This window comes from Hydra vulgaris, chromosome 03 (assembly GCF_038396675.1).
Source record: "Hydra vulgaris chromosome 03, alternate assembly HydraT2T_AEP".
NCBI classification, from domain to species: Eukaryota; Metazoa; Cnidaria; class Hydrozoa; order Anthoathecata; family Hydridae; genus Hydra; species Hydra vulgaris.
Genome location: NC_088922.1, coordinates 58,265,137 through 58,277,751, shown reverse-complemented (window position 1 = coordinate 58,277,751; position 12,615 = coordinate 58,265,137). Strand labels below are relative to the sequence as shown.

General features: G+C 27.0%; 1 protein-coding gene across 2 annotated transcripts in view; it reads left to right on the top strand.

Moving 5' to 3' along the window:
- Nucleotides 1–7,676, top strand: part of LOC101234311 (rho GTPase-activating protein 19) — a 48,909-nt gene extending 41,233 nt beyond the window's left edge. The window contains exons 6-10 of one of the 2 annotated variants that reach the window (XM_065793808.1): nt 4,764–4,817; nt 5,132–5,296; nt 6,366–6,416; nt 6,489–7,422; nt 7,537–7,676. In XM_065793808.1, the coding sequence (XP_065649880.1) occupies nt 4,764–4,817; nt 5,132–5,296; nt 6,366–6,416; nt 6,489–7,422; nt 7,537–7,538 (1,206 nt within the window). In that variant the 3' untranslated portion in view covers nt 7,539–7,676. Of the gene's footprint in view, nt 1–4,763; nt 4,818–5,131; nt 5,297–6,365; nt 6,417–6,488; nt 7,493–7,536 lie in introns of those variants that run through there. The other variant, XM_065793807.1, reaches the window with a different exon arrangement.
- The last annotated feature ends 4,939 nt before the right edge of the window (nt 7,677–12,615 follow it).

The window sequence follows — 12,615 nt, the reverse complement described above, 5'->3', positions numbered from 1 at the left end:
ACAGCTTTAAAACTCAGTTTCATGGTTCTGAGGTTGGCTAGTAATAAGGTTTCCTAAACTCTATGATAGCTAACAAGGACACTATCCATGTTGTGAATGAATAGTGTTCTTGTTAGTGATTTTAAATGAAACCTTACTATGCTTTTTTTATTTTGGAAAAAAGGATGGGCTAACCACAAACACTTATTCACAAACAAAAAACTGAAAAATTCAACCACCCTTTTAAAGTATATATGGCAGATAAGAGAAAACTTAAAAAAAACACCCAAATTAACCTGGTCAATAATTAAACAAGTCTAAACCCCGCCTACAGCAACTTTAAAAAAAAAATGTTTGCTTTGCCTTCATGAAAAACTTTGCATAATATCATACAAAGGTATGCAAGAATTATTAAATAAAAAAAAAACAGAAATAATATCTAAATGCCCTCACAAAATTAAGTTCTTACTTGACAACCACGAGCCCAAAGATAAAAAAACCGAACCATGCTCGCAAATGATTACAGTTTTATAATTGTTTTTGAACGTCACTATGTTTATTAAGAGTATATTTTTTAACGAAAAAAACAATGTATTTTTTATTTGATGATTGCAAAACACATGAAAATTTTTGTGGTAAACATTTTATTTTTATTTCATCTCATCAAAAAATCAATTATATAGCTCTGATATTATTCATTGAGCGCTCTTGCTGAATATATGCACACAGCAAAATGAAATATATTTACATATATATATATATATGTATATATATATATATATATATATATATATATATATATATATATATATATATATATATATATATATATATATATATATATATATATGTATATATATACACACACACACACACACACACAGTGGGTTGTCATCACACTAGAACCATAAGTTATTTTTGTAAATATTAGAAATAAAAAAAATTTAAAGATAATGCTTTTATTTACAATGTATTACTCAACAAAAAAATAAGCAAAGTTTTTGATCAAGTTAAATATTTTTTTAGTTATTACTAAAATATAACTAATACTTAAATCATTTATATTTTACTTTTATTTGCAATAATAGTGTTGGTGAGTTGTGGCATGCTTGCAACAATTTGTTTTTACAATTTTTATCAACTCTAGGTTTTTGTGCCAGATCAGGTTCCATTAGACTTCCATAAGGTTTCATCTTTTTAATAAAACTCTGTTTTTTAGATATACTTTTTTATGATCTTTTGTTTTACCAGCTTCCAAATATTTTTACTGGAGTGGAGATCAGGTGATTTGGTCATGGCAATATATTAATTTTTCCGTTTCAAGTAAGCAATAACACTTTTTGCTGTACACAAAGTTGCACCCTAATGCTCAAATGTTCTTGACATTTTTTGACCAATCTGTAATTTAGGAATGCAACTGTTTCTTCAGGACTTTTTTATATTGGTTCTTATTATTTTTAACACTATTATTTTTTGTAGAGACTTTCTGCTTCTTGTCCACAAATGGTTGGATTATTACTAAGGGTAGATGCTGGGATGTTTCCACATTTTTGTCAAGACAGGTGTATAAAGTTGAGTCGTCAACAAATAGACCCACTCTAGATGTGAGGTTGTTATGAAGATTAATAATGCAGATAAGAAACAACACAAGACCAAAGATAGAATCTTGCAATATTTTTATGTGAAATTTTAAATTTGGCACTCAAATTTGAAACTCTTGCTTTTAGTTAGTTTCTACTAAATATGCCAGAATGCAAGAAAACATTTTATATTTCTTAGCACACTGAGAATTTTATCAGACGTCCACAAAAGGTTTGTTAATAAGGTTGTTGACAGGTACCCAGGCATCCAGGTACCTACCTGTCCTCACATGCACAATCTTTTCCTTTCTTATAAAAAGAACTCCTTCAACTCATTTAGGGGTTGTCCATAAATTACGTCACGCAATTTTTTGACCGTTTCGAAGAAATTCAAGTTTCAGTTAAGTAAATTATATTTAAATGTTTACAGTCTCTTCTTAAAAAGATATGCATTTTTTTTGGAAAAAAAAATTTGAAAAAATAAATTTTTTCAAGCGTATAAAAAGTTAATCTAAGCAACTAAAATGTTTTAAGAAAATAGTTCTCATTAATTTTTATTAAGTAAAGGTTTGTAAAAGCTAGTTGTTGTAATTTCAACTTTTACAAAAAATATTGTTTTTTTTTAATGGGTACCCATGTACCCATTAAATTCTGTTCCTTTGACAGGTACTTGGGCAGGCATTTTTACAATTTTTAACAGCCTTATTTGTTAAATACTTCTGATTGTAGAACTCAGATTCAAACTTCTGGCAGTTTTATCATTGCTTGAAAACCATGTCTATTAATTTTCATTCAGTTTTTACTAAAACAGTCATTTTACCTTGTCTACTCATACCTTATGTAACTATACCTTAATATATTGGTTTAGCTTCACTCCAAAAGAGACATATATATATACAGTATGTGCCAAAGTTGTCACCATGTTTGAACAAAAAAATATTTTATATATATTTTAATAGAAAAGCTGTAAAGAGAAATGAAATTTTAGTTTTATTAATTAAATTCAAGACTTCGCTAACTAAAAATATTGCTTTTTGTTAAATTTAGAAGATATTGAATTTTTTTTTTAATTTTTATGTGAAAAGCTTATGGTGACAATTTTGTTGCGAAAGAAAGCAATTAACATATTTGTCCACAGTTAATTAGGCATGCGACATAAATTAATAGCCTTATGACTAAAATGATTGAGTTATCAACTTTTCACAGATTTTTAATGATTAAATATCATTTAGAGTTTGATTTTGTTTACAAAACATAAAAAAGTATTGTTATTATCATCATGAGGAAAATAAATCTTGAACTAGAAAAAAATATTGTGGAAAGGCTTAAATCCAGACAATCTTATCATGAAATCGCTGCTGAGTTCGGAAAGTCTCATAATCTCATATATAAAATCAAATTGCGCAATAATTTAGAAGTAAATAAGCCTAAATATGGTCGAAAGAAAATGTTTACACCAAGAGACCAAAGAACAATCGCTCATTTAGTTGCTTCTGGAGAGTCTAAAACTGCAAAGGATGTTACTATTTTAATGAATAACAGCTATGGGACTCATGCTTCAGTGCGGACAGTCTATAGAGAGCTCAAAAGAATTGGTTTTCGATCCAGAAGAAAGATCAAGAAGCCATTGTTAGTTTCTTGTCACCGCCAAGCTCGTTTAAATTATGCTAAACTTCATGCACACATGACTTTTGATGACTGGATTTGGACAGATGAAAGTAAAACTAATATGTTTGGATCAGATGGTATAAGATATACTTGGAGAAAGCCTAATTCACCATTATGTGCTCGAGATTTTACACTAACCGTTAAATATGGTGGAGGAAAACTCTTGTTTTGGGGATGTTTCTGTGCTCGTGGAGTCGGTGAATTAGTAAAAATTAATAGAATAGTGAATGCTGATGACTATATCAACATCTTGAAGGTCGGATATTCCAAGTCCCTTCGAAAATGGGGCAGAACTTTACATAACACGATGTTCATGCAAGACAACGACCCCAAGCATAAGGCTGTTAAGACCATTAAATTCCTTCACAACAAGAAATTGAAAATTGTTGACTGGCCAGCACAAAGCCCTGATCTTAACTCACTCGAAAATTTATGGGCAATAGAATAAACAACGGGTCTACAACTTTCCTACTCCACCTAAGAATAAGGATGAACTTTGGGCTCGTGTACAAGAGGTTTGGTACTCAATTACACCCGAGGAATGCCGCAAATTGGTTGCTAGTGTTCCTGAAAAAATTCAGGCTGTAATTAAATCTAAGGGAGAATACACTAGATATTAATTTACTACAATATGTTATTTGCTTTCATTTGCAACAAAATTGTCACCATTAGCTCTTCACATAAAAATTAAAAAAAAAATTCAATATCCTCTAAATTTAATAAAAAGCAATATTTCAGTTAGCTCTGAAGTCTTAAATTTAATTAACAAAACTAAAATTTCATTTTTCTTCACAGCTTTTCTATTAAAAAAAAAATGTGTGTGTGTGTGTGTATATATATATTTATATGTATATATATATTTATATGTACATGTATATGTGTGTATGTGTGTGTAAGCAACTACAAGCAAATAAAAACATCATAATCTATTTTTGTTTAGTTTACTTTTTTTTTCTCTCTTTTTTTTTTTTTTTTTTTTTTTGTATTCTTTGTGTCAGCCCTCATTATTATTAAAGCAATAAAAAAATTTTAATCCATAATTCTCACATGTATTGGTTTATTTCTAAATCTGAATGTATTAGGGTCAAGTCATATTTTTTCTTCAAATATTTTTTTGCATTTGTATCTGTAATTTTTCTTAAATACGATATATTTGTAATTTTTTATGTTATATTCATGTTTATTTTAACATGATTAATCTGTTTGTTTTTATACTATATATCCATATTTATTTTAATATTATATATCCATGTTTATTTTAATATCTTATATATTTACTATTATTATTATGTATTTAATATTATTATTATATATTTAATATTATATAGCCATGTTTATTTTAATATATTTTAATATAATTATATTAAAATTTTTATATATATTGTATTTATTTTAATATGATATTTATATATTTTTCAATATGATATTTTTTCTTCTTAATCTACTATTTTTTAACATTACTAAATTTCTGTTTCTGTTGCATTTACACTTAATTAAAAAAAAATTTATTTTTTATATTTTAAACACTTCTTACAGATACCAGCAGAATTTCTGTCAGAAGTAAAACAGTACTTACAGAAAAAAGACAAGGTATTAATTAATTTGCAAAATTGCATTATTTAAATATTCAAAGAGATTATAACTATTATTTTAGTAGGCTTCCTTTGCAAGGAAGCTATCAATTTAAAATATGATGAAGTTAGTAGAAAATTTGATGATGGTGATGATGATGATGATGATGATGATGATGATGATGATGATGATGATGATGATGATGATGATGATGATGATGATGATGATGATGATGATGATGATGATGATGATGATGATGATGATGATGATGATGATGATGATGATGATGATGATGATGATGATGATGATGATGATGGTTTTATATTTCTAAGGAAAAAGATGCAGAAGTACCAATGGAAAAAACATTTTGTCAGCAAGTTGATCCCAAGCAGTTTCGTAAAAATGCTAAAAGTAACACTGATGATGCATTAATGCTTCTATATGCTCATATGATGGATCTTCCTGATGGAGAAAAGAAACGAGAGTTTATGGAGAAGGTAAGTCTAATAAAATGATCTAGATTATTGTAGAGTTGTAATAGTATTTTTTTTAATTTTGTAAATTGATTTTTTTGTTACTTATATTTTTTTGATTCAAATTATTCCATCTCCCTCAATTATCTTTTTAGTATTGTACAAAAATATTTCAGAATACTAAATACTGACTTCAAATTCAAAAAGTTAGAGATTTGATGCCCATTCTGGCCACAAAAGTGACAAAGAGAGAGGGAACTTCCTCACTAAATACTTCTCTATAGTGCCCTGTGACAAGACCCTAACAACTGGGAAAAATTTAATAAAATGAAATCATTTGGTAGAATTGATTTTTCACTTTTCCAAATAACATTTGTTTTTACCATGACTACCCTTGCCTTAGATGGATTTAAAATTAAATGATACAAATAAAGTGTCCAAAGAATTACAATCATTAGCTTTCAAAGCTATATATAAAAAAAAACATATAAGTTATTACATATAACATATAGGTATATATATAAAACATATAGGCTATTACATATAACATATAGGTTATTACATATAACATATAGGTATTTATATAAAACATATAGGTTATTACATATAACATATAGGTATATATATAAAACATTTAGGTTATTACATATAACATATAGGTTATTTATATTTTGTTTTGTAATCTAATGATTGGAATCATTTGGACGATATAACATATTAACCTTATAATGATTGGAATCATTTGGACAATATAACATCTATAGTTGAATTTAAGTATTAATTTAAAAAATGAAGAACTAATTCTGATTTTTTTCAATTAAAAATGAAATTCAAATAATGAATCGAATTATACTTGATTTGAACTCTGGAGCAAAGTGCCTCATAAGAAGCACTTTTAGATTTATTTTTTTTTTTAACTTTACTTTCTATTTTTATGCACTCTGATTTTTTATTGATATTTATATTCACTGGTTTTTTTCTGATATTTAAATTAGCAATATTTTTTGTTTTAAAATATTTATTGATATATTTTAAAATATTTATTGATATAGAGACTGACTTTAATTACTTGAGGTTTTTGTTATTTTTTTAGTTTAAAGAAAGCTATCCGGGTACCCCTTTGTTCATACCACTGTCAGTTCAGGTAAAAATATTAATTTTTCAGTCATAAGTGAATGATAACTTGATTTTTTTTTTTCGGTTTTTTTGGTTTTAGAATAGACGAAAAGAATATATGAACTCAACTGATAATATGAGTCCTGCTACACCATTATACTCTTCAAAAACAACTTATGTTATTCCTTCAAAAAGTTTTCCTATGAACGGGAATTCAACAGAAGAGTGTTTAAATTTGTTAACAGTTACACCTGTTTCTAAAGATATACCCTCGCAAGCCTCAAGTACTCCAAGCACGCCTGGTGCTAGAATGAAACTTTGCTTAAAAAGATTACGAAGAAGAAGTGCCGAAATTTTCAAACCTAAAGCTCCTAAAATACCTACACCAGAAAAACCAGAACCACATTTACCTGTGCTGTTAAGAATGAAAGAAGCTTTTAAGCGGAAAGTACCTTCAGCTAATAAAGCGCTGAAAAAATCTGTAAGCACACCTATAATTTCACGCAAAAAACAAAGTCTTTCAGAAACTGATTTGACACCCAATAATGACAGAATCAAAAATGGGGAAAGTGCACTATTTAGTGAAGGGAGAGTGTTTAACAGAACTTTAGAGGAACTTCAACCTCCTGACGGTGGTCCGATTCGCTTTCAATTTGGAAAGCAAAATGAAGAAGCCGTTACCTTTAGTAGTAACCATGTTGTGAATGATCAAAGCAAGTCTCTTGAAAGAACTCCTCTTATACGTAAAAGTCTTTATCCAGACTTAAAAAATAAAGTTGATAATTTTACAGACAGATTTGGTTCAAAGATTAAACCTCAGAGAGATATTTGCCATTCAGTTTTAAAACCTCCGTTTTCTTTAAAACCTCCTATAATCGATACTGATTTTGATTGTTGTGATATATTGAATGGACTTACATTAGAAGATAATAAACTTTCTATAAACGAAGCATCTTATGCAAAATTTAAGGAGCGCAGGAGCTATAGAAAGTTAGCTGGTTTAACAAACGACGAAGTTGGGGAACTGCGAAATTGTGAGTTAAATAATGATTCAATGGTTTCTTAACTTTAAATCCAGGTTTTTTGTTTGATAAAATAAATGCCAAGGTAACTTTTTTTTAATTTTAACCGTATTTTGGACTTTATAGGATTTTTTGAAATTAAAGACCGCTTTGAGTCATTTACGATTTCTTTTGCAAATCATGACGTTTCTTATATGTGTATGATATATGCTTTGAACATATTTATTGCGATAAAAAAAATTAAAATATTACATCGTAGATGTATTTAAACCTGTTTGGATGATATTTATATTGTTTCTAATTATTTTTTGAATAATATACTTGAAAGGCGCTTCAGATTAATAACTAGTCTGTAAATAAAACCTACGTATGAAGCAACTTTTTTGTGTTTGGGATGTTGTTGTTTAAAAAAATCTTTCGTTTAGTCGTCGTTAAATGCTTAACAGTGTTAGTCGTAAAAAATACGTTAAAGCCATTTTTCGGTCTTGTGCTCCTTGCAAGTATACATTGTTTTTATTGCAGTTTTGATGTTTATTTATATATATATATAAATATATATATGTATATGTAAATGTATATATATACATATATATATATATATATATATATATATATATATATATATATATATATATATATATATATATATATATATATATATATATATATGTATATATATACATTTACATATACATATATATATATATATTTATATATATATACACATACACACATATACTTATATATATACATACATATATAAATACATATATATACTTATATATATATACGTACATTTATATATACATATATATATACATATATATATACATATATATATATATATATATATATATATATATATATATATATATATATATATATATATATATATATATATATATATATATATACATATATATACACACATATATAAATGTTATATTATAAACATGTATATTTATATTTGTATATATATTTATATATATATACACATGAATAGTTATTATATAATAACATATATAATGTATATTCATTTTTAAGTGTGTGTATGTGTATATATACATATATATGTGTGTGTATATGTATATATATATATATATATATATATATATATATATATATATATATATATATATATATATATATATATATATATATATTTATATAGTTGGTATAAGTTTGCGATTTTAATGAAACAAAAAACTGTTAAAGTGTTTAGATTTAAAACTTTCTTCATCTCTGTTTTAACTTAAAATTTAAAAAATAGTATTGTAATAAATAGATTATAGTAATATATTTTAAATATAAAACGACATTAGATATATTTATAAAAGCTATTTATGTAAGGATTATTTATATAGATGTTTTACAAAACCGAAAAGTTGTATTTTTTTTTTAAACAGATTTTTAAAATACTTGCAAGTCTATAACTGTTAACGTTTGCAGTTTTACGCGTATATTTTAAGTTAACGTTAGCAGTTTTACACGCATTCAACTGAAAAGAACCAACCGATAATTTGGCATATCATGAAATTTTATTGCCATTAAACTCGCAAATTTTTGATGTTTATCAAAAAGAAACCAACTGTAATATCCACTGCTTATGTGTTATACAGTTTTAAAATGTTGGTTTTATATGCTTTTCAGTTGTAAATTATTTTTTAAATGTCATTATCTCAGAGATTTTTGTACTTGGTTCCTTTCTGTTGAATGTCGTCTATTTTAAGTTAACGTTTGCAGTTTTAAACGCATATTTTAAGTTATTTGTTTTCTAGATCCCGTTTCTCTACTGTAAGTTTTTTCACATCAACGTCTCATCTTATTAAGTATCGAGGGGCCCTCATTGATTGTAGTATCTAAAATATACTTATGTAGTAGCACTCTCATTAAAAGCGCTACTACATTAGAAATGTATTGCTTCATAAAAAAATTCAGCCAAATTCAATATTTTTTTAAATATTCACATTAAATTGAATTAAGTAGTCCAATGCACTAATTTTGAAAAAAATGGTTTCTTAATTACTGTAATTTTGATAAATTTTCATAATTCTTTTTTTTTTTTTATTACAATTGCATTATTTTCAAATATTTTCAAAAGTGATATGTTATGGATTATAAATCCTCAATTATGGAAAGCAAGAATTACTTAGTTTTTGTTGAAAGAAAAAAAAATGCATTCAAAAACAGAAGTATTGTGGAAAATTTTTTTTTGTTTAAACCTTAACTATTGTTTGGTGGCATGCTTAGACACCTTCCGCCGCAGCGGAACAACCGTCGTTATTCCAAATGTGTTCAGCCTATAAAATTCTGCGCTATTTTCATGTGTCTTTAACAACTGCCAGTTGACGCTTACTGGGCACTAATTTCTTAAAAGAACTATTTTTAAACTTTTCTCCAAGTTTCAGGCCTTCTGTCAAACTTGGAAAAAAGTTCTGCAGAAAATTCTGCAAAATAGACGTCTTGCAGAACTTTCTTGTTCGATTGCAAGATTGTTCTAGGAGCAAACTTAGATCTGTTCCAATCCAATTTTCTATGTATGTATCTAGTGTATTCACACCATTCTCAATCTAGACCAAAAATCTTGATATTTTTTGTGAATAAAAGATCACTGGATCTCTAGGTTCGTTCTTGTATTTCTATTATGACATGATGAACATGCAGTTACATTATTTAGTGGCTAAAATATATTATTTTTATACTCCAACCAGATTTGTGTTTCAAACCTCTAATCCAAGTTTTGCTCTCTTACTATTAGTGCTTCATTCTCTACAGTTTCATAGTTTTTCTGTTCATCTATGACTTGCAAATGTTTATAATGTCAACATCTATGCCCCCCCCCCCCCATTTTTTTCTTGAAATAGTAACTATTGCTGTTTCAGATCTTGTACTAACTTGACACCTTAGAAAAAGCAGAGTATTTCATTTTTTAAACGATGCAACATTTGAATCCTTTACCTTTAAAATTTTGTATCTGTATTTATTGAATACTTAACTTTTCATCACAGATCATGATAGATCCACTTTACTCCAGAAACTATAGAAAAATTGGTAAAGCTTGCTTCAATACACAATGATGGTGGTTTTAAACAACCAGTAAAAGGGTCTAAACAAGGATCTAAACATTGAGGATTTATAATATAATTTTTTTAAATCATTTGAAAATGATGCAGTTCTAATAAAAAATGTAAAAATCATAAAAATTTATCAAAATTACAGTAGTCAAGTAACCAATCAAAATGAGTGTTATATATCCACATTGTTATATATTTTTAAAAAGCTGTTCAATACATTATTTTATAAGTGAAAGTTTAACAATATTAGACAGTTCTACAAAAAGTTATGTGGTTTTTATTGCAAGTTTTTGATATGTAGATTTTCTTATAAAACTGGTAATTTTTTATATACAAAATGTTATTTTATTCCAGACCACTAGCATATATTAGAGGTGTATCTTAAAATTAGGTGTTAGGTAAAAGTTCAACACACCCGTTTAAATATTCATTGTTTAAAATACTTTAATATTTTCTAAAATGGTTATAACTAGTTGAAATTAAAAATTATACTTTAATACTTTACAACTAAGTAACTTGTGGTGTGTAATTTAACTTTACTGGAGGGCTCACCAGTAAAGTTAAATTACACACCACAAGTCTCCCCTCCCCTCCCTCAACCTTTAAAAATTAAGTCATATAATGCTATTTTTAAAAACAGAGAAATTGTATAAAAAATTGATTTATCGCATTAGCAGATGTATCAGAGTATCCAAGTAGTCTTATAAAGGGACGGATTACCCGCTCTAACTTACAAAACACACAAAAATAATAAATCTTTTAAAATAAAATATGTAATTAATTATTATAAAAAAATGGTTTAGTTAATGATTAAATTTTTAAACTCTACTAATGAAACAAAATAAATCATTTTCAATATTAGACACGCCACATAAAGGTAAGCCACAGCCATCCACCAAAAAAAATAATTGCGAGTCACAAAACTTGTTGTACCTACTTTTCAAGTCGCAAAACTTGCTGTAGTTGTTTTTCAAGTCGCAAAACTTGTAGTACATTTATAGTAATGTATAAGTATGCATAAGTATGTATTACATTCAAATTAAGAAAAATTTATTCTCCCAATACAGCATCAGCACCAAGCTGGATTTTTTTTTTTAATGCAATATTCACCCGCTTCAATTTCAGTTTGATCTTGTTTTCATTAAAGAATTATGTAATCTATTTTTTATTTTTTTTTACTGCCCCTTAATAAATGACAGATTTTGAATACTCAATGCCATACCATTTGTGACAGAGTAACAATTCTAACAATTCCTTCTAACAAAGCATCGTCTAAATTATCAAATTGCTTAGCAGGTAAGTATTTTTTCTTTTTCATCCATATTTTCTTGTTTGCAGGTCTGTCTGTAAAAAATCTCTGCTCAAATTATGTTTTAGTCGAGTTCTTATATTTTTTTTACGTGCAATGTTAATAGGCTACTTAAATACCTTTTGTTTATACAATTTTTCAAGGCTATCTAAATAATCTATAGTCTTTTCTTTTTGTATCTTATTTTAATTGATATATAACAATTTGTAGCATTAGGGCATCCTGCTTTTGCATCACTAAGCATCATTAATATCTCTTCACTATCTATATTGTGAAACCTTGCACTAGTAATCTTCTTTTAGTGTGTCGCTGTAACAGTGGAAGATATAACTTTTATATTATCAACAAGGCATCCAGTAGCGTAGGCAGGATTTTTTGATGTGACAGATATAACACTTTCAGACATTGAGTAAACTCCAAACTTAAGTATGTTCATATTTATATTAAATAAGAATGTTTTTCAAAAAATCGCAGTGTTGGAGCCTGGGAACAAAATTTCCGTTCGCTCCCCCTACCCCTAACGTGAAAGCAAAAAGTTAATAAAATATAAATTTTAGCATACTACGCTAAATTTAATTTCATCAAAAAGTTTTAAATAACAATCTTTAAAACGTTCAAAAGCTATTATCATGCAAAAATTCCTCTCTCCTCAAAATAAAGGAATTGTAAATCTCATATGGTCATAACTTTCAAACATTGGAAAATTTTTAAATAAAACAAATTTAAGGTTAATGTAGTATGCTAAAACTTACATTTTATTAACTTTTTTGTCCTCACGTTACGGGTAAGGGAGCAAACTTTAAGGTGTTTTTTGTTCCCAGG